We start from the raw sequence: 22,935 nt of genomic DNA, 5'->3' as shown, positions 1-22,935 counted from the left end.
ATCAAACCTCTCCATTCTGAAGGAAATCAGCCCTGAGCGCTCACTGGAAGGACAGATCGTGAAGCTGAGGCTCCAATACTTTGGCCACCTCATGAGAAGAGAAGACTCCCTGGAAAAGACCCTGATGTTGGGAAAGATGGAGGGCACAAGGAGAAGGGGACGACAGAGAATGAGATGGTTGGATGGTGTTCTTGAAGCTACTAGCATGAGTTTGATCAAACTGCGGGAGGCAGTGGAGGACAGAAGTGCCTGGCGTGCTCTGGTCCATGGGGTCACGAAGAGTCGGACACGACTAAACAACAACAACAACAATATTCTGCAGTGCTGGAAAATAGCTGTTACGAGTGACATGTTTATCCCACCCTTTTGCCAAGGAAATCTGGTTGAGGTACATCAAGGGTGGTGTCCCCAGGCGGGAATGTACCTGCCAGTACCTCCTATAAGGTCCACAAATAGTCTATTGAAAATGCCCAGTGCACCAGAGATGGTTTGTACTCAGTTCCTGTTTGCACGACTCATCCTCTTTTGCAATGAACCCATGGGCATAGCTGAAGGGGGGGTAAGGGGCACCTGCTCCCCTAAATCAAATAAATAAAAATAGCTAAGTAACTGACCAATCACAGATAGCTTGGTTATGCCCCCCCCAACATAAACCCTGCCCCGCGACATAAATCCTGGCTATGCCCATGATTGAACCTCCCCACTTTAAACATTTCCATATTTCATTGGATGCCAGAATTCAATACCCATTCTCCCATCCCTTCTGAACAGAGAAGAGGTACAAAGAGCTGCTTTCTGTATGTACCGGTACCTTTTCCCACTTATGGAGCAGTCAATGCAGAGGTAGTGTATGTTGTACCATTATGTGGTCCTGCCTCTTTTTTATGGGGCAACTGGTGTTATGCTACCATTTTGTGATTGTTGCCAAGGGATCTTTGTAAAAATTCCAAATGTGCCATCTGGCCCAAAGAGGTTGGCAACTCTTAATGGTAGGTGGTCCCTTCAGTCTCAATCCCCCCCACCCAATTTCATCCGTACCACAACCCTTACATTTTAACCCTGTGAGGAAGAGATAATTGACTACCCCAAAGTCACCCAGTGAGAATCCTAAGTGGGGTCAAGGAGAACGGGGTGGCAGACCCATTGGGACATCCCAAAATGGGAACGGGTCAGTGGTTTTGTCTAATTTTGCTACACCAGATCAGGCTCCTCAGGAGATCTGTGAGGCTTCAGATCCAGCAGATTCAAATTCGCTGGTGCCCTGTCCCTTTTGGACGCTTTCTGTGTGAATGAAGATAGGGCCTCCACAACGGTACTGGCAGAGAAATAGCTATATGTCATCCAAATTCTGTCCCCACCTAAACACCAGACAGTGGGGAAAGACCTGTTTCTTAGCCAGGATTCGACCTGGTGGTCATAGTCACTGCATGTATGTACAGTATTTCAAATATTAATACCCTACTTTTCCTTGTACAATCCAATGTGACTAATATGAGAAACATGAAATACACTAAAAATTGACAAAGGAACAAATACGAACAGCCACACAGCAAAATACATTGCATGTTTCCATTGTTTTAAATGGCTTCAGTATACAAATCCTAATAGGCCTTGCTTAAATTCATGTATTTATTTAACAAGATTGTATGCCACCTAACCAAAACAACTCTAAGCAGTTTACATAGTTATGTAAAACATTCATAGGAGAATACCAATAAAATAACAGACTTTAAAAACAAGTAATTATGGCCTTTTTATGCATTATATAACCAGTACTCATACTTGGTTGCTGTGAGGTTGCTGCTGCTTCCTGTGCATTCCTGGTGGCTTCCTTGAGATTGGCATATTTTCCATGCCAGTCCACAAGGTATGCTGCTCTCATGAGCCCCTGCAACCAAGAAAGCATTTCTTGGCAGCCTCTTCATAGCAACTGTAATTATGAAACTATGGTGGATGTTTTCATATGACAAACCACATAAACTGTGGCTGAACAAATAAATCAAATGGGGGTGTTTTCAGTGTAAAAGCGAAGTGTTTTGAGGGGGGATGTTATCAATTGTCTTACTAGTTTGGTAAAATACATTTACAATAGATAAATATATTTTCTGAGGATGATGTTCTTTGAATCAGAGTCTTAAACTGCCCACAACAGAGTCATAAGCTTCATGAAATCTCTCATGTAGGTGCTGGCTGGACCCCCACCAGTTTAGTTTCAGCAAGATGATGGCCCTACATGCCTTCAAACCATAACCTTGATTGCACTTCTGTAGAATTAAATAAGAAGTTGCCACACAAAACAATGTGAAAAAGAACTAACAATGAACAAATAAGTTTTGAAACCTGGGGGGCTTTTTGGGGAGGGGTGTTACTTTATGAATTAAAGTTTAGTTAAATGAGGTTGCTCTCCTATAGACCTTTACCTGTAAGCCCCACTGAACACAGTGAGGCATATTTCTGAGTTGAATTGTACAGGATTGCACTGCAAACGTTTCCTTCTGTGACTATCTCAAGGAATTGTTATATCAGGTCAAAGAGCACGTGATGCTGGTCACTGTTTAACACCAAATGATGCAATAGTGGTGGCATTTGCAACATACCAGTGGATAGATATGAATTACTAAGCACACTGGTTAAATGAAACAACTGTCACACTGCAGGGGGGGCCTATGGTCTTGAGCCAAAGTCTAGCACAGAGAATCAAGCTAGGTTCAAAATGTGATCAAAACTACACCCAAGTTCAACATCACAGCGAATTCAGCAAGGTGAGGGAACTGGAAGCAGGACTAAGGATCCCACAAGCAAGAAGAAATATCTGTGTTGTTTCCTACAACTAGAAGGCTAATGTGTGAGACTCATACATAACACCCTAACCCCAGCTGCTGGTAGTAAAGGAGTTCCAACAATTGCTTACCATGTACAGCGTCTTGCTCTGTAGACCCATGCTAGGTCATTGCTCTTCAGTCTGTGCCCAGGCCAATTGGTGCCAGAGTTATTCAGGACTGAGGGCTGGCTCAGTCTCTTCCTCTGACAGCTCAAAGGGTTCTTCAGACAGTTTCCCACCAGGCAGCCTGTCAAGGGGATCCTCAGCATTCATTCCAGGTGATCCAGCATGCACCTCAAAGTCCTCCACCTTTGGGGTGTCAGTTTCCCCCCCTTCAAGTACTTAGTGGTAGTTCAGGGCTAGACATGGCACCAGTTTGTGTAAAGCTGTAAGACACAACAGCCATTTATGTTCTGCCAGAAACCTTTTACATGCAATGCAAACATAAGTGAACACAAAGTTCACAACTCTTTCACGTTTACTGTAGAAATTTAAAACCTTCCTTACATTAACGAAAACAGTGCAAGCCCTCAAATGTCTTAAAATCCAACCACCATCAAAGGTTATCAAAACGCATTATGTCAGAGTAATCGTATTGAAACCTAATCATGATCACATTTCTGTTGTCAAACAGACTTCATGAATCTGTGCCGTAGACACCCATTAACTTCTGCAAATGAGAGGCTGTGTATCTAATTGTTCTAATTATTGCAATATTTGCAAGAAAGAGACTTCTAGAATGGTTTTTTTTTAAATGTCAAGCACATGTGAAACACATCTGATTCCTCTACTGATTGCAGCTTGTTCACAGAGCAGACCAGGGCAAGTGTACAATCTAAAAGCTTGGTGGGGAATCTCAGGCCTGGGGCAAAACACCGCCTACAAGGCAGGAATGGAGAACTTGCTGACCTCTGCAGACCTCCCCTGGTCCGCTCTGTGAACAAGCTCTTATCATTCCTAAACATTGGCCATGCTGGCTTAGACTGATGGGAGTTGAAGGGCCATAGGTTCTCCACCCCTATTATAAAGGAATCTCCTACGACTGGCCTTGAATTGTATGATGGAATAAGAGGATATGTTCATAATAATCTAAGTTGTGCACGCGCTATAACTTTAAAGCACATTTGAAATACATTCTTTCTCTCAAAAAATTCTGGGCACTGTAGTTTACCTCTCACACAGCTAACATCACCAGCAACCTTAACAAAATACAATGCCCAGAATTTCATGGCTTTTTACAAGACTGCATTTCTTAGAAATGCAACAGCAGGGATCATTCAGCTAGCAACAGAAGGGTTAATTGTTTAGTTAGCCAACCTAGAGCGGGTGTTGTTGTTGCCTAGCAACCAGTGAGATTGGCACAATCCTTGCTGTGATAACTCAAGCTCTGATTGGCTGGTTAGGTCCAAAGGTGTTTCCTCCTGTGTGTAATTGTATGCCTCTCTATGTACTAGAATTGAACTAAGAAACTTCTCTGTGTATTTCTGTATAGTTCAGTTTCCCCTAGTAAAGTATTACCAATTTCTTTTCTCTCTGGACTCCATTTGTGTTATTCGAGTGACTCTTCTAACAGTATTACTCATGTTTAAACTGGGCATTGAATGTTTTTGGATATGCTCAGATTGACAATAAGCATCAGGCTTTTCTCTGCCCTCCAGCGGACTTCATTCCTTTATCCATTTTTGTTCTGGAACTGTTTTTTGATTGGATGGCTGAGTGACAAGAAATGTTGATGCTGATTCAGCAAATGCCAACCTTGTTAGTATCCCAAATTCCAGATTTGCTCACTTTGGAATAATGAGGCATAGTTGTTTTCCTGACAATAAATGAATAGGACAGTGCATGAACCAGGGAAAATTGAATGAACATGTTTACACTTGCTTTAAATATGCTCATTATCATAAAGCTCAGTCTGCCACTTTTAATACCCATAGAAAGAAAAGTAATTAGTGTGGGTGCCAGAATGGAATTCTAATAAAGCTTTCTCATTTGTCTGAGGGTGCAAATGTACAAAAGCAATAAGTTTAATATCTGCCTGTTTATAGGGCATGTCAAAACAGCTCTGGCAGCTTTTAGAGTAATGCAAAGATTAGGATGTCCACACTGATAAAACACAGCTGGACTATAAGTCTAAAAGAAGCCAAATCAAATCCATGTGAGAGAAATATGCATTCTGTGTGGCATAAATTTAAGCACAAATTATCCCCAGGTTTGCCATCTTTGATAGAAATAGATTATAAAGAAAACAAGAGTGAGTCTTGTGGCACCTTAAAGACTAACAAATGCATTAAGATTTTATGGGCTACAGTCCACGCCATCAAACGTATGAAGTGTTTTTCTGAGCGGCAGCTATATATACACATAGTAAAGGGAGTAGGGAATTGTAAACAGTGAGGTCAGAAGGAAAGGAAATGCAGAAAGTTGCACTATTTTGCAGTGTCCAGAAACTGAACTGCTTGCAAAGACTGGCTTAGTCTTAGGTTGTTGGCACAGTGGAATTTGTTGAAGCCTTATAGAAACTGCATTAAGTACCTCCTGCTCAGGTGACAAAGATGGAGCCCATGTGTCTTGGGTAGAAGTGAGACTTTTTGGAGACAGCAGCTAAGTGCTGTTCTAACCAGCCATGAAAATGTTGGCATACTGTGGAGTCATGTGGGAGCCCATGACAGGGCCATTGATTTGAATATACACTGTTACCTTAGTTCTCAAACTTAATTCGACTTCCAAAACATTCAAAAACCAAGGTGCACTTTCCCATAGAAAATAATGCAAAAAGGATTAATCTGTTCCAGACTTTTAAAAACAACCCCTAAAACAGAAATTTAACATGAATTTTATTATCTAACGAGACCACTGGTCCATAAAATGAAAGCAATAAACAATGTGCTGTACTGTAAAATAATACAGTATTGTAGACAAAAATGAAAATGTAATTTTTTTTCTTACCTTCATGGATGATAGTCATTGTTTGGATGGAGGGTCAGGGTCCTCTTCTGGAATCGCAATCGGTGACTCCTCTCCTGCAATTCCTTCCCTTGCTTTTCTTACACCACTGACACCTGGTTCAAACCCGCTGATTCTTTTCCTCACTAATTTTTTTTCAGTTGAGATTTGCTTTTGCTGATGTTTTAAAATTTGCCTAAAGTGAGACATAGCATTATCATTGAAAGTGTTGGTGGCATGACTTACAGCAGCTTTATTAGGGTGATATTTTTCAACAAAACTTTGCACTTCAGCCCATTTTGCACACATTTCTTTGATCAGTGCAGTAGATACAATTTCTCTGCTCTCCACCTCTGAAGGTATTTCCTCAGATGCCGCCTGTTGCTGCTCCGTCAGAATGTTTTGTTCTTCTTCTGTGGCGAGCTCAGTCTTGTGGTCCTCTACTAACTCCTCCACATCATCACTATTCACTTGCAATGATTTCTCCTCCTTTGTTATGTAGGTCCTCTTTGGCATTTTCTTCCGAAATAGGCCTGTCTCATCACAGTTGAAAACTTGTTGGGGAATGAAACCCTGTGACTCAACATAATCTTTAAAATCCAAAACAAATCGGTCAGCATCCAATTTGTTGGCACTGGCAGCTTCGCCATGTCTCGCCACACTGTGTATGCCACTTCTTCTCTTAAAATTATCAAACCAACCTCTACTTGCCTTGAAAATCTCACCCTCAACACTTGCTCCAGGGGTGTTTCTGATGAGTTCAGCATGCAAATGTAAAGCTTTTTCACAAATCATGCTCTCAGAAATGCTGTCACCGGCCAACTGTTTTTCTTTTATCCATGTTAAAAGCAGTTTTTCCACTTCTTCAATTGTCTGTGTTCGTTGCCTTGTGAGTGTTTTAACACCTTTTGCAACATTGGCACCTTTAATGGCTTCCTTATTTTTTAAGATGGTACAAATTGTAGATTTGGCCATACCAAACTGTGTTGCCAGGTCACTTACACGGACACCACTTTCATGCTTGGAAATAATTTTCTTCTTCACCTCTATTGTTGCTCTGTTAATGGTTCTCTTGGCTTTGCAACTTTTATCCATTTTCGCACAGTCACACAATCAAATTGCAAGAGTGCTCCTGAAAATACAGTAGCTGAACTGGGTTCCACAGAGTCACAAAAACAAATTAACCAAAATACTCACAGAAACAAAACCGCGAAATAAGTTGCAGAAACAAAACAGCCAAGTAAGTCGCAAAAACAAAATTGCGAAATATAAGCTCCAAATATCACCAGCGTGTTGCATGGGTCCTCAGCGGAAGTTCTCAGAATGGAAGCATTCAGCTTCCGAAAAAAGTTCACAAACTACGCGGAACACTTACTTCCAGGTTTGCAGCATTCAGGTTCCGATTTGTTCGTCAACTAAGCCGTTCGAGAACCAAGGTTCCACTGTACATGTTCTCACCAAAGCTGAAATCATTCTAGGTAAGTACAAAGCAGCAAGGTTCAGTGGCCTGGTGTACTTGTTGCCCCATCTACACTGAAAATAGAAGAATTTCAAGATTAAGTGCTAGTGAGCCCTGCTTTGCTTTGAATTAAGTCCAGCGTAAAATGTTTTACACTTTTTTAAAAATTTAAGCAGCCATGTCTTTCTTCACAATACATTTTGACCATAGATCATATTAAGACGGAGGACTCCCCCCCCCCAACACCTGAAATATGTGCCTTTTTATTTTAGCATATCCTTTCAAGCACAAGTGCAGCCTAAGTTAACAGGCCATGCCCCGAGGATGGCTCGATTCGCTCTCATTTACAGAGCTTGCTCTCTGCGGAGAGAAGCAAAGAGAGGAGGCTGCTCAGGCCAAGTGCGGCATAGAGATAGGAAAACGTAAAGACGTCGCCGTTCGTCTCTCAGAGCCTGAATGGAGGGAGCCGCCTCAAACTCCTTTCAGAATGGTCGTTACAGTTCTTCTCTGTTAGCCTTCTCCAGACCAACCTTGGGTCTCTAGACGCTGCTGGACTACAACAGGGGATCAAGTATGATGGGGAGCGTAGTCCCAACACCGTTTGAGGCACCAAGGTTAAGAACGCCTGTCATAAGCTTTTTTCTATCTCTATGGTACCATCTCGAGGCTTGTGCGCATGCTCTACGCAACGCACTTCCCGTTTGGGAAATTGGCCACGGGGAGTGGGCGGAAATTTCCTCCTCTCGCGAGCGTAGCCGTTCGCGGCGGCCGGGCGCCGCGTGGTTTTGCGCGTTGCATTGCGGGAGCTCCTTCCTTTCCTCGCGGCCCGGCCATCTTGGAGGTGCCTCTCTGGTAAGCGGGTCTCCGCGGGGTTGGGTGACGGGAGCCGGTTGAGGGGGAAAAGCCGAGTTCCCGCGGGGCGGGGAGCGCAGCAGGTGGGACTGGATACGGTGGGACGTTAATTCTCTCTCTCTCCCCCCCTCCCCGTTTTCTTCGGCGCAGGTGACGGCGGAGCCGACGTGAGCCGACAGGATGGTGGCCGCCAAGAAGACGGTGAGAGGAAGAGCCGGGCATGGGGGGCAGCAGGAGGGCGGAAGGGGCCTCATGTGGGGAAAGGCAGAAACGGGAGGAGAGGAGGGTGATCTTCGGGGCGAGGAGCTTGTGAAACTTGGGGCCAAACCTGGTTGTAGAGTCATTAATTTTTATTTAATCTTTGTCGGGTTTTAATTTATAGATCGCGTTTTTTTTAAATATTGTCTTGCATGAAAGCACAGCCTAATGTGGTTTATTTGGTGGAGCGGTATGCATTTCATAAAGAGTACGTTCTTGGTTCCTTGCAGCTCATAGGCCTTTGCCAATCCAGTACTTCACTGTTAGTTTCCTAGACTTTTGCTAGTAGACGTGTGTACAAGGAGTACTACTGTATTTTTCTTCTTCTATACATAAGGAGCTGCCTGTGGCCTATTTGCACAATGGTGGCTTTATATGAATTTATCTCTCCGTGTGATGAGTTGAATATAAGGTTGCAGGAGAGTGGTGTTGCATGTGGCTTTTCTGCTTAATCAAATGGCAGTGAAGTTGGATTGTTTTTGAGAATGACAGGTATATAAATTTTGGGTAAGGCATGCATTTTCTGTCAGCATAAGGCTGCAGATTTCCCGTACTTTGTAAGAACCCAGGCCCACTGAGATTACCAGGTTTTTAAAGTAATTTTTAAAGACTTGGGTATAAAAGAGAGAGAATTCAGGGGTTTTAGGTTTAGAAAGCAGAGACAATAGTGTGAGGGCAGGAATGTGTTCAAAAGTTTCAGTAACTCTTACACTTTAAGAGATATATCCCATCAGTATGGCTATGTAAGTTGTATACTATAAGAAACAAGCTGTAACTATTAAATACTATTTTTCATTGGGGATGTTTTTCCATTTTCTTCCTAAGACCCTGGTTTAAGAGCTAAAACACGTAGCTGTGTACAAATAACTCCTGTCTTGATTTTTTTAAAGAGGAAAAAACAAAAAACAAAAAAATCTATTAAGTTTTAACATTTAAGTTCATCATCATTATGCATTATTTGATGTGTTTTGTGTGATACATATTCTTAGATGAGTGCAGTAAGCCCAGACATGTGGAATATAGAACTTCATTATTCATAAATGCTGGAATCATTTTGAAGTTGCCATACCTCAACATTTTCTTTCAGAAAAAGTCCCTCGAGTCCATAAACTCCAGACTTCAGCTGGTTATGAAAAGTGGTAAATATGTACTGGGATACAAGCAGACTCTGAAAATGATCCGACAGGGCAAAGCCAAGTTGGTCATCCTAGCCAACAACTGCCCAGCTCTAAGGTAAGTTTCTATCTACAGCAGTTACTCAACCTTTTCCTGACTTCTATCTTCTTCACTTCTCACTTCCCTCTGTAGCCCTGGTCTCGTGCTGTGGCCCCCAATTTATTTTCACCTGTGGCCTCCTGTTAGGCAAACAATGATGGCCCCTAGTTGGGTAACAGTGATCTATAGTACTGAAAATTTGAGATTTTGTAAACAAATTGAGCATGTTGTTTAGATGGCTAGGGTTTAATAATAATAATAACAACAACCAAAAATTGTTTTAAGTGGGACTCCTGTGCACACATGCCTGGGGGCAAGCCCCATTGAACTAAGTTAGAATTACTTTTTGACAAGCATGCATAGTATTGTGCTGTTAATCTTAGGTGTAATCTCTCACTAAAATAATTTAATAAAATAAGTTGCTCCAGGTAATGATGAAGGTAGGTATGTAGACTTGGCCACATTTTCACCTTCATATTTTTGCTCTTGGTAAATGGAAGATAAATAAACTTTGACACCATGACCCAAAATGTACTGGAAATATTGATTTAGCACTTAAACATGACTATTTTTGCTATGGCATAGTAATGTTCCATAATCCCTTATAAAACAAAGATATCTTTATAGCTGTTAGACTCCCTATCTAGATAGTAGAAGGTTGCAGGGATAAATCATGAAGCCTTTCATGAGGAATAATGTTTAGTGCTCATGTGAAATTTCCAGCCTGTATTGTAGATTAAAACCCATAAATTTAAACTGGTTTTGCTTCCGTGTGTGTTTAATTCTCAGGAAATCAGAAACTGAATACTATGCTATGTTGGCCAAAACTGGTGTGCACCACTACAGCGGTAACAATATTGAATTGGGTACAGCTTGTGGAAAGTACTACAGAGTGTGTACACTTGCCATCATTGACCCAGGTATGTGTTTATTTGCTACCACAATACCCTTGGATATGCTGAAGAGTCTTAAGGTGATTTACTTCTATCGAAGTCCATTCATTACACTCTTTGGAAATTGTCCTGATTCTAAACCCCTTGCTCTTCATATATTTATTAGAGAGCACAGTCCCTTTAGAGCTAAATCATAGTGAACTTCACCGAGCTTGCATTATATTGTAGTCTGAATCAGTTAATTCTGGAGATACATAGAATCCAACCCACTCCAACGTCTCGTCTTCAAAATGTCTAGTCAGTTTAAGTAATATCTTACTGTATAAAAGCCATTACTCTCAATCTACTCCTTAAGGTATTGCATTTTGAACTTTTAAAGCACTGCGAATATTCTCGCTGTCCTGATATTTCAGTGATCAGGGCAGGCTAGACATTCGCTATATTATAACTATGTAGTGTGTCCCCAGAACTAGATTTACCTCCCTAGTTCTGGTTTTTAACTGCAAGTAACATCTTTAGAGTGTACTTCCCCATATAATTAAAAGTTTTGAATTTATGATGGAAAAAGTTCATCTAAAAGGAAAAATGGGTTGTTGGCATCTTGATACGAAGAATTAATTGTGCAGCACTATTTGCTTATAGTGTTTGTTAAAATGTGTCTTTTCTCCCTCCCAACAGGTGATTCTGACATCATTAGAAGCATGCCAGAGCAAACCAGTGAGAAGTAGATATTGCTGAACTTTACATTTTGTGTAATAAAACTGGTTACAAATCTACCATTGGCAGGAGCTTTCTTGAGTTGCATATATTCATAGTTGCAAAACATGAAGACCACAAGATTGGGGAAGCCAGGTCTAGGGTATGTTACCACAGACTTTGGAACGCTGATGTGCTTTTGACTGCATCTTTAGTAGAAGTTGTACTACCTTATTCTCCACCCTCTAGAATGTAGTGCCTTGCAGCTGTGAAAGCAGAATGTTTTATCATACTTGGCTCAAAACTAGTTCAGGCAACAAAAATGTCAATAGTCACTCAGTGAGAAAGGGAGGCAATTGCTTAACAGAATTTATATTAATGGGAGTTTTGTGAATTTGGGTTGTCTACCATAATACCCTGCCCATTTCATCTGGTAACATTACTGGCTTTGCCACGCAAACCTGTGGCAAATAAGGTATGAATTTGCAAACAAGGGTGCTATCAATTGAAAATGATATAAGATTGTTACTATTTGCTACCTTCCCTTCACCCTAAGGTGAAGTTTCAAAAATTAAATAAAATTTAAAATGGGGCTTATGGGTTCTGTATTCAAATAGGTAAGTGGTCTGGTTGTTGCTCTAAAATTCAAAAATAATGGAGATAATAATTATTATCAGCCTTTGGTCTGATAATCATAAGTGAAAATCAAATGTTTTCAGAAATATTCAGAGGTGGCTTCCAAGGCTCTAGAAGAACCTTTATTTTATCGCCGCGGCTCAACCAAAAGTATTTATATAAATTCTCAAATGATCAGAACTTTGATTTCAGGGGCACTTCTGTTTCTTACAATGCTGGAATAAAAATGTCTTACGACTTTTTAAGCTCCAGAAGCCAAAAGGTCTTGGAATCAGTAACGTTCTTTCTTGGCAGCAGAAAGGCGTCTGGGATAGTAGCTTGAGATAAAGCCACTAAAAAACTAGATACTGGGAAGGAAACACGACTGTTGGGACTTGGGCTTCACTTTTCACGTAATTCAGAGTTGGAGCTGCCTGTATTTCTTAGACTATTAATGCTGAATTGTGCAGTTGCAACAATAACCCAAATGTGCATTCTGGCATAAAAGCCATTTTCTCAATGTACTAAGCGGTCATTCCCTCTTTTGCCCTATTGCCTGATATTTTTAGAGTGTACTTGCATCTAGTGCCATGTTCTGTAGGCTATCAAAGCTGAGATTCAGCTTTGGGGTAGTACTGCATGTTACAATACCACAAGTATCCCAAACTTGTGTTTGCTGGTTAACATAAGTGGGGGTTTTGTCAGGGGAGGTGCATGTATGTGCTTAAACTTGCTAGCCAAGGTGCTCCTACCAGTGCCTCAGACTATTTTTCCCTTGAGGGTTAAAGCATCTTTCCCCATATTGGTATTTTAGGACAAGCTTGGGAAGCTGCTTGGTAACATGTACATGTTTCCACTGTCTCAATTAGACCAGTGTGATGAGAGCCAGTGTGGTGTAGTGGTTAAGAGCGGTAGTCTTGTAATCTGGGGAACCGGGTTTGCGTCTCCGCTCCTCCACATGCAGCTGCTGGGTGACCTTGGGCCAGTCACACTTCTTTGAAGTCTCAGCCCCACTCACCTCACAGAGTGTTTGTTGTGGGGGAGGAAGGGAAAGGAGAATGTTAGCCGCTTTGAGACTCCTGAAGGGGAGTGAAAGGCGGGATATCAAATCCAAACTCCTCTTCTTCTTCTTCCCTCCTTCAAAAAAACACGAAAGACTACATAATAGGGCCTTGTATGTCTCTAAACAATTTAAACTGTTCTTTTAAAAGCACCATTTTAATATTTCATAGCTTATCTCAATTGATAAAATATTACAATTGTATAAAAAATTAAATTTTGCCATTTTTTTCCTGCAGTCAATACAAAAATGCAGTCTTGAAGTACTGGAAACATAAATTCTTTCTTCAAGCAGGAGACTGGCTCTTTTACATAGCTTAGATTTGCTCTCTTCATATGTATAAATATCCAACTCAGCACATACTTTTGAGAACGCCATCAGTATCTTAATCGATTTTCCAGGGCTTCCATTCTTTTTGACATTTCTTCTAGTAATCTTAAATTAAGGAAACACCTCTTCACTCTTACTTTATAATATTATAAAGTATAGACTACAGCAGCACTGTATTAATGGTTAGAAATTTTCAACCAACTTGTACATACCAACTTGTCCCACATAAGGCTGTTCAGTAGAAGTAACTTGCCCTGATTCTGGTCTTCCCAGAGGCATGAAGATCAGCACAGTGTATAACAGTATATTGGCTTAGGTAGGCTTTTGGCAAGGGAAAGAGCAATAGGCCTGCTCCTGCTGTAATAGAGAGTACTGCTATGCTGTTGCAAATACACTTCTGGGTATATCGGTGAGAGGAGATGAGTTAAGCCTGTTTCCCACACTTCTTACCTGCGTGTTCTTGGCTGGATTGGGCTGCATTTGTACTCAAAGATCATCCACTACATGAAATAACCGCATTACCCATTTGTAAAGTGCACATGTAAGCCCTACGCAGGTGATGCACCTTTGTGGATTGAAGTAGCCTATGAGGCACAGGCCTAATAACCTATGTGATGTTGTAAAGGTTGCTATATTCTTTATTTTTCTGAATTGAAACTGCATTATATACTGGCCACAGTTCTGAATTTTGGTGTGGCCACTAGAGGGAGCCTGTGTTCCACATTTATCACCACTAACATTCTTTCAGAAAGCTGCCAGGTAAGCTAAAATTGCCCAGCTGCTACTGCTTGTGCCTCTGATCTCAGCCTTCCTGACACAGTTCAACAGGCTAAGGGGGTTCAGAGGAAAAGTCCTTATATCATTAATGAAAAGCAGAGGTTCTAGTGGAATAGGAAAAGGTATGGATGCCCTTTCTCTCCCACCCCACTTCCCAAAATACTGTGGATGCTGGCTGTTGAGCTATTTAGAGTAGATGGGATTGCAACCAATAGGATTTGCATCCTATTAAAGACTAAATGTGATTTAACTATAAATCTGCGTGTCAATTGAGGATTTGCTGTATTTCTCAGAAGCTGAGAATTTATGAAATAGGTATATAAAAAAGGATATGTTGTCGTGTTAGTTTTTTAACTTCAGCATTTGCAAAATTCTGGAACGTCATAAAGTTTTCACATTTACATGGGTCTTTGTCTTCTGAAGGATTTCCTGAAAAACAGATGGGAGAGGTTTAGAAAACCGTACTGTAACACATTAACTAAATAAATACAGATCCAAATAAATACAGATCACTCACTTGCATCTGTCCTATTTAACATAATGAAGGTCACCAACAAGAAACTATGAAGTACATAGGAAACTTATGAAGCTGGTTGAGAAAAACTTTTTAAGCTGTCAATTTTTTATTAGATTTATTCATGTTTGCTTTATGACTGAAAGTAATGCAATGATACTAAAAGGGCAATCCATGACAGATAATTCTTAGATTTGACGTAAGAGTTGCTCCAGTTGGGGCAGAGGAAATACTTCCACCTTCAATGAGTTTGAGGATTTGAATCCAAGGAACCCTTAATCTCTTCCAAGAGGTGATCGCTGGCAGGGATTGTTGTTGTTTAGTCGTTTAGTCGTGTCCGACTCTTCGTGACCCCATGGACCAGAGCACGCCAGGCACTTCTGTCCTCCACTGCCTCCTGCAGTTTGATCAAATTCATGCTAGTAGCTTCAAGAACACCATCCAACCATCATATTCTCTGTCGTCCCCTTCTCCTTGTGCCCTCCATCTTTCCCAACATCAGGGTCTTTTCCAGGGAGTCTTCTCTTCTCATGAGGTGGCCAAAGTATTGGAGCCTCAGCTTCACGATCTGTCCTTCCAGTGAGCGCTCAGGTTTTCTTGCAGTCCATGGGACTCTCAAGAGTCTCCTCCAGCACCATAATTCAAAAGCATCAATTCTTTGGCGATCAGCCTTCTTTATGGTCCAGCTCTCACTTCCATACATCACTACTGGGAAAACCATGGCAGGGATACAAGCACCAATTTGTTCCGCAAGGAAGCTTGAGAAGCTGCCCCATAGTAGGATGGATTTATTCACCTATTTACATAATTTCTACTCTACATTCAGTGTTATTCAAGTACACTGACTTATTGACAGTTCTCCATGGTTGCAAGTATCTGCTATCTAATGCTCTTTAATGGAGATGACAAGATTTAAACATGAATCAGAAATCTAGTCCAACCCCTCGCAATGCAGGAATCTCAACTAAAGTGCAACTAAAACATCTGTGTCTCAGCTAAAGCATCTGTAACCAATGCTTAAAAACCTCCAAGGAAGAAGTGCCCACAACCTCCGGGGGGAGGTTTCCATGCCAAAGCATGTGCTCTACAATTGAGATTATAGTCACTTTCATAGCAGTGCAGCATGCAAAACCCAGGATCAAAACAGAAACATTTGTATAATCCATGTAACCCTTCTGAGGGTTGACAATCATGCAGGATGAGAAGTGCATAGCCTGCTGGAAAAATAATAATACCAGGATTGGGATTATTTGAAGTAGACGACATTTTTGCACTGACAGCATTGATAAAATTGAATACTTAATGCTTTCCCAATTCAGCACAAATCCAAGCTGATCCAGCAGAGCCCTCCTCTCCATTCAGATTCGGACTTGGCTGTGATGAATTACAGTAAATAGCCAATAAATAGGGTAAACTGAAGTGGTACGTGTGTGTCTGGAATGGACTACTTCAGTTGTAGGTGGGGATTGCAACTGAGGAGGGGTCCTCCTGTGTCGGAGGATAAATACCGTATTTTTTGCCCTATAGTGCGCACTGGCCCATAGGATGCACCTCATTTGGGGGGGGGGGAATGAATAAAAAAAAATTTCCCCCAGCCCCCAGAACAGGCTGCTATCCGCAAGCCTTGCGAGCCCGGCGGCAACTCCCGCCGGGCATGCAAAGCTTGCGGACACCTGCACGAAGCACGGGGCGTCCTCTGGAGGGCGCCCCGTGCTCCGCGCTGCAGGCTGCCAACCGCAAGCCTTGCGCGCCCGCGGGAACTCCCCCCGGGCGTGCAAGGCATGCGGATAGCTTCCTGAAGCCTGGAGAGCGAGAGGGGTCGGTGCGCACCAACACCTCTCACTCTCCAGGCTTCAGCGAAAGCCTGCATTCGCCCCATAGGACGCACACACATTTCCCCTTCATTTTTGGAGGGGAAAAAGTGTGTCCTATAGGACGAAAAATACGGTATATCCATGCTAAAGTGTAGAATGGAAGTATATTTACCTGAAGCTACTTTTGATCGCAGCTGTTTTTCTTCAAAGAGATACTTGTGATGTACTGCAAAATTGGAACAGGCAAGAACGTCTTTGATTGCTAGGGTAGCTGCTTCAGGTTCTGTAAGGAGCCATAAAGAACAGAACTGAATTTAATATAGTAAGCCGCGTTGTATCTTACATATTTTCTTGTTCCTTGTTGCCATCTAGCTTTTTATTTTAGTAGTTTTGTGTATCTGTGTGTTTTTTTTAGTGAAAGAAGACTGAGTATACTGTGCTAAAAAAGATAATTCCTCAGTTTGCTTTTTGTGTGAAGCTTTTAGATTAACCCAGATCTACAGAGATAATATATAACAAGCATAGTAGGATTTCAAAATTAAAGAATGGATTTAGTTGAAATGTTCTAATTTTAAAAATACTTGCCTGTGTGCCTGAACCTCTGTATAAGGTGATGAAAAGTGTACCAAGAGCATGTGTTGCATATGGATTTGCACTCATTTTATATTGATACAAATATTTAAAAATGAGCTCAGCAACAGCATTACAATGAAAGTGGCCTAATATTACTTTTTCAAGAAATGATTGAGAATGACAAATGCTTAGTGGAGAACTAGGTGAGCTGGAAATGGAAGATACACAGACTTAGAATCTCAAACCTTGAGAATGGGAATCTTCTGAATAAAGGACATTTGCTGGCAAATCCTGGTGGCCTTTCAGACCTGGAAGAAATATTGTCAACATGAAATGAAACAGCATTTATTGCATAAATCTGTAACATACTAATGATCTAGAATAAACCAGGAAGACTAATGATATTTCAAGGAGATTTAGATGGCTAGAATTGTTTTTGGACAACAGAAAATCATTCAACAGGATCATTTCAGTTGTTACTGCTTGTTCTTTGCTAGGTCATCATTGAATATATATGCATATGTGCTTGGGAGGTCATGGTCTTGCCTGCAGAAACATGTATTACTTCAGAGAGTATGAAAAATGTTCCTCCTATTGCAGAGGTTGCCACAGATAAAAGGTGAAACAATTGTGAGGGTAGGGATAAAACACACACAAACAAAATATATTGGATACCTGAAGGTGGTATGATGCAAAGTGGGTTATTTGTCAATTATCTGGAGGTGCATAGGGAAGCATCTTATACACTATTAAAGGTAAAGGGACCCCTGACTGTTAGGTCCAGTCGCGGACGACGCTGGGCTTGTGGCGTTCATCTCGCTTTACAGGCCGAAGGAGCCGGTGTTTGTCCACAGACAGCTTCCAGGTCATGTGGCCAGCATGATTAAGCTGCATCTGGCGAAATCATAGCAGCGCACAGAAACGCTGTTTACCTTCCCGCTGGAGCGGTACCTATTTATCTACTTGCGCTTTGACGTGCTTTCGAACTGCTAGTTGGGCAGAAGCAGGGACCGAGCAACGGGAGCTCACCCCATCGCGGGGATTCAAACTGCCAACCTTCTGATTGGCTCAGTGGTTTAGACCACAGTGCCACCCGCCTCCCAAAGAGATTTGGACCTAAAAGTTCTCTGCCTCTGAAAGAAGGAGCTTCCTAAGTAAGGAGGCTTTCTCTAATAGAAGTGCTCCTTTAGCTGACAGAAGGACTCCTTTCATTGGATCCAACCCAAACTTTCTGAGCTGAGGGATACACAGTGGTACCTTGGTTCTCAAACGGCTTAGTTGTTGAACAAATCAGCTCCTGAACACCACAAACCCGGAAGTAAGTGCTCTGGTTTGTGAACGCTTTTTGGAAACTGAACGTCCGACACGGCTTCCAGTTGAGTGCAGGAAGCTCCTGCAGCCAATCGGAAGCCACGTCTTGGTTTTCAAATGGTTTCAGGAGTCGAACGGACTCCCAGAACAGATTAAGTTTGAGAACCGAGGTACCACTGTACTTTGTTTTTAGATTACGCATGAATGTGTCATCTTAGAAGAAGGATTCTTCCTTGGTGAGAGAAGAGAGGGGGCAACACCACTTTAAAAGATTGTGTTTGCAGTCTACAGGTGTTTTTTTTTTAAAGTATTGCATTAACATATTTTTAAAACCCTCAATCTGCTGCCTAATTAACTGGGGACAGCTTTAGTTTAAAAAAATGGTTTAATCAGTTACAATCCTACTGAGAAGTAGAATTGTGTATGCCAGGCAGCATGATAAGCACTTATCCAGTACTAGTTATCTCCAGCTCTTATTGAAACATTTTCATACATTGTATTAAAAGCGCAAGTGAGATTCTTTTGAGCATTTGTGTCATGTATGAATGCAAGTAATGAACGTGGGAGAGAATATGGAAGATAAATTGAAGGCATCTCCTAGCCAGTGCAGGATTTACGTCCATGTTAGCAGCTGACCTGAGAGAATAGCGGCCGCCAGGAAGAAATTAAAATAAGCAATAGAAAGCCAGATCCATGGCTCAAAGAACTGGAATAAAATACTTCAAGCCTGGAGTCATTCATTTCTGAATTTGTCTACTCATTTTTATTCTAAAAATCACTATGCCAAAGAATATGTTTTTACTGTGACTTCTTCCTTGTTGCCACTCAGTGCTGCCTGTGTCCTTCCCCTGTATTCCATCATATTCCCTCAGATGTGACTAATACTGACCAACAGAAAACTATAAATTACCAAATATCCCCAAAGGAATGGATCGTGCATGGTGTAGTTGTTTTTTAGAACTACTGATGATCTTTCTGCAGTATATAGGAAGGGGAGGGCGTTGCCAGTTCTCCTGGGTTTCTTGAGTTGTACATTTCATACATGACTTGTTAAGCTGGCAGAAATAGTAGAAATGATTGTATATGTCCCTGGCATTAGAATAAAGTCAAATATTCCCCGAGTGATAAACAGCTGAAATATTACTCTTCCCAGTGGCTCATTGGTCATTGTGTTTTACACGTATCCCTGTGATTTCTGCAGATGTTCAAGACAAATGGTTAGATCGCTTCTGCCAGGCCACAAACTTCTGTCTGCATTAATTGTTCATACAAGAAAACTAAATCTGGGACAATTATTACCTTCACAGATTCGGTTTTGCAGCTTTTCACTAATCTCTTCCATGGCACTGAAATCCTCTGCGTAGAAAAGATGTTTGTCTGGAGGGTCGGAAGCGATTTCTCGTAATTCTTCCTCAATTGCTTTCCCTATTCCGATGGCATACACTGTGATTCCTAAAAAAAAAAGTTGTTTATGGTCAAACGATACTATGTTAAGGCACAGCATGGTCAATGGAAAGGAAAATGCTTCTATGTTATCACATGACCCCTTACACCAATGCAAGATAATTCTGCAAGAATGGAGATCAGTGCTGATATTTAGGAAGGGTGTCCATGGGGACAGGACTTACATTCAGAAACTTGTCTTTTATTTAAAAAAACAACCTGAGCAGCAACAATACATGCACTAGCTTAAGTGCCATTGAAATCAATGGGGCAAGTTAGTCTCATCAAATTGAAGCAGATTCAGTTGAAACATGATTTGTCTTTGACTGATGCCCAAATGTAGTGGCTGCCATGTTCCTTATTCCAGGTGATGGCTCAGTTGGCTATATCTGACTAGTCATGTTTAAAATCTCTATTTATTCATTGCCCAGTATCACTTTATTGAGATTCCAGAATCTCAACCAAAGGATTTCAGTATAACTGAATTAAAAATAAAATATTTTAAACATCTTAAAACAATTCTATAACCTCACAGCTAATAATTTCAAGGTTGCCACGAACATTATCTGTCAGACACCAAACGTCTGGGTAAACAGGCATGTTTGAAAATTCCCTGTGAATATTAATAAAGAGGGACATAGACGCACCCCACCAGTGAGGGTATTCCACTGTTGCAAGTCAGCACCAACCAGAGAGAAGCTCTTCCATTTGTGGAAGGCTAAATTTTTGTCCATTCCTATGGCATCAATCTGGGGCTTGAGTAACCCAGAAACATCATGGATAGCATACGTTAATTTTTTTTAAAAGGAACAATTATTACTTGTCCAGATTGCTCTGCGTTTGAAAAATCCTCTTAGGCACATCTGACTTATCAATAATGTTGGTGTTTTTTGGTTTTTTTTAATAGATATCAAGTAGTTCCTTGTATTTAATTAATTTAATTGTGGATTGCATAGCATATTCTTGAACAGAAGTAGATCCATGGTCATTCTTTAAATCAGCGATGGCTAACCTGTGACCCTCTAAGAGTTTGCTGGACTTTAACTCCCATCCCTGAATTTCCTGCAAGGCAGGGGGTTGGACTAGATTACCATTGGGGTCCCTTGCAGCTCTACAATTCTACTGGCCATGCTGGCTGGGGCTAGTGGGAGCTGGAGTCCACATCTGGAGGACCATCCATTAGCTACCTCACTTTAAAGGATATCCTTGTTACTGAAGAAGTCTTCAGATATCAGAAAAGATTGCTGCACTTGTCAGTTCTTATATTTCTGTGGAAGCCCCTGGGAACGGTGAGTACATCCAGCAACAACTTGCATGTCTACTACATTTTGTCATTACTTCTGTTCCGGGGGGGGGCATGTAAGTCCTCTCCATTTTGAATTCCTGCACCAATATCCCCTTAAATAGCTTTTCATCAGCCAGGAGGAAAAATATCATTCCAAATTCTTGCTTTATTTTCATGAATGAACTATCCATGCTGGGACTCTGTTCTTTAAAAGGTGGGATATCAACAATGAAACATTCCAGACCAAACTTCATGCTGAGCACAACTCTTATTGGCTGCTCTGGTGCTGCACTGACTCATAGGGCTCATTTCTGGCAGAATCTTGGCATGTTTGTCAATGGGGAAAGCAGCAGCATGTGCCATTTTTGATGAATGACTTCACTGTATGTCTTTGGAAGTAAATCTAGGCCTGGATCATAAATGTCTCCTCTGCCTCAGAAGATAACTCACCGCAGGCCAATTCCTAGCAATGTATCAAATGTTTTGAGTCCCACAACTTGTGCAGCTCATCAATCTCAGGTTAGGTTACCGGGCTGAAAGCCAGAACAACAGGCATATACCTTTAAATCTGCTAATGAAGCAGGAGACAAGTCCAGATGTGGCTTCTTCCCAGCCTCCTCAGCTCATCTCTCTTCCCCAACTTGTTGTAAGTTATCAGAACTCCAGGCATGCCAGGAATGGGATGTATCAAGCAATGATGAGCTTTGGCCTCATGTGCTCCCCCTATCCCCTTCCCTTCTCTCACACAGCCAAGAGGAGATCAGGTTTTTCAAACTGCCTTTAAATTAACTCAAGTTCCCCTTTACAACTGACAACTAGGAGCTTTGGTTAATTTAAGCCAGGCATAGTCAAACTCTGCCCTCCAGATGTTTTGGGACTACAACTCCCATGAGCCCTAGCTAACAGGACCAGTGGTCAGGGATGATGGGAGTTGTAGTCCCAAAACATCTGGAGGGCTGAGTTTGACTATGCCTGATTTAAGCTATGGACAAACCATAGTTTGAATGAACCAGATTACCCCAAGTTTGCCGGCAATGAGGAATTGTGATTTAGTGCTATGTGCCACTGAAAAATTGAAAGGCATATGCATATACGCTGGCTTTCAATCTGGAAACTCTAGTCCAGGCACCCCCAACCTTTGTCCCTCCAGATGTTTTGAACTACAATTCCCTTCATCCCTGACCACTGGTCCTGTTAGCTAGGGATTATGGGAGTTGTAGGCCAAAAAATCTGGAGGGCTGCAGGTTGGGGATGCCTGCTCTAGTCTTAAGAACTCTGGTGTACGGGTGTATGGGTGCTTCCACATTTTAATTGCTTAAAGAAACTTTTCTCAACCTTGGGTCCCTAGATGTTGTTGGACTACAACTCCCATCATCCCTAGTTAGCAGGACCGGTGGTCAGAGATAACCCTAAGACTTGGGGTGGAAGGATTCATCCATTTCAGTTCTCTCTCTTTCATTTTTCCTAATTATAAATTGTTATGAAAGTTCTTCTGCATACTGGTGCACATTTCTCCTAATAAATTTTTTTACAAGCAATTTCCCCATATTTTTAATGTTATTTTTACCAATAACACTTTAATGCACACATGCAATTTTGTAAACTTTTGTTTGGTTGAAACACTGCATCACAAAATTTAGATAAGTGCAAATTTTGAATGATACCCGTGTTTCAGTTCTCATATTGCTTTGGAAAATGTGAATTTGGTAGATTAGCCTTTAAACTGTGAACTGAATCGAAGCTCTCCCCAGCCCCTACCTCAGACACTCTGCAGGATCACCTCTTTGGTGCAAGCACACAATAAACTGTATATACAGGCAACAACCATTTTAGGTGCATTTAGGGCTCACAAATGCTCTGCCGATGTGCACAGGGCTCAGGAATGCAACTCCCGGGCAAAGTGGTCATTGCCTATACAGTGTTACCTCGGGTTACATCTGCTTCAGGTTACATACGCTGCAGGTTACAGACTCCACTAACCCAGAAATAGTGCTTCAGGTTAAGAACTTTGCTTCAGGATAAGAACAGAAATCGTGCTCTGGTGGTGCGGTGGCAGCGGGAGGCCTCATTAGCTAA

General features: G+C 41.6%; 2 protein-coding genes and 1 long non-coding RNA gene across 3 annotated transcripts in view; 1 reads left to right on the top strand and 2 right to left on the bottom strand.

Annotated features, from left to right (window-relative positions):
* Positions 1-1,615: 1,615 nt before the first annotated feature.
* Positions 1,616-7,867, bottom strand: LOC309539638. The gene is made up of 2 exons (XR_014222896.1): positions 5,768-7,867; positions 1,616-3,207 (listed from the first exon to the last, which is right to left on the bottom strand). It is a non-coding gene; the product is annotated as an uncharacterized lncRNA (long non-coding RNA).
* Positions 7,868-7,966: 99 nt separating this feature from the next.
* On the top strand, positions 7,967-11,217 carry RPL30 (ribosomal protein L30). The gene is made up of 5 exons (XM_082236008.1): positions 7,967-8,075; positions 8,226-8,276; positions 9,421-9,566; positions 10,338-10,468; positions 11,120-11,217. The coding sequence occupies exons 2-5, from the start codon at positions 8,256-8,258 to the stop codon at positions 11,167-11,169; spliced, it is 348 nt and encodes a 115-aa protein (XP_082092134.1). The 5' UTR covers positions 7,967-8,075; positions 8,226-8,255; the 3' UTR covers positions 11,170-11,217.
* Positions 11,218-12,910: 1,693 nt separating this feature from the next.
* Positions 12,911-22,935, bottom strand: part of MATN2 (matrilin 2) — a 61,254-nt gene continuing 51,229 nt past the window's right edge. The window contains exons 16-20 of the mRNA XM_082235546.1: positions 19,431-19,583; positions 17,066-17,128; positions 16,420-16,530; positions 14,255-14,348; positions 12,911-13,244 (exon numbers count right to left, since the gene is read on the bottom strand). Coding sequence (XP_082091672.1) covers positions 13,190-13,244; positions 14,255-14,348; positions 16,420-16,530; positions 17,066-17,128; positions 19,431-19,583 — 476 coding nt within the window. The 3' untranslated portion in view covers positions 12,911-13,189. The remainder of the gene's footprint in view (positions 13,245-14,254; positions 14,349-16,419; positions 16,531-17,065; positions 17,129-19,430; positions 19,584-22,935) is intronic.

Source organism: Podarcis vaucheri (genome assembly GCF_965113315.1).
Source record: "Podarcis vaucheri genome assembly, chromosome: 8".
In the NCBI taxonomy this organism is placed as follows: Eukaryota; Metazoa; Chordata; class Lepidosauria; order Squamata; family Lacertidae; genus Podarcis; species Podarcis vaucheri.
This window is presented reverse-complemented; position numbering and strand designations above follow the sequence as displayed.

Coding starts and splice junctions, on each gene's coding strand:
- RPL30 (XM_082236008.1), top strand. CDS start 8,256: ATGGTGGCCGCCAAGAAGACG. Junction 9,567..10,337: donor AACAACTGCCCAGCTCTAAG/GTAAGTTTCTAT, acceptor TTTAATTCTCAG/GAAATCAGAAACTGAATACT. Junction 10,469..11,119: donor ACTTGCCATCATTGACCCAG/GTATGTGTTTAT, acceptor CCCTCCCAACAG/GTGATTCTGACATCATTAGA.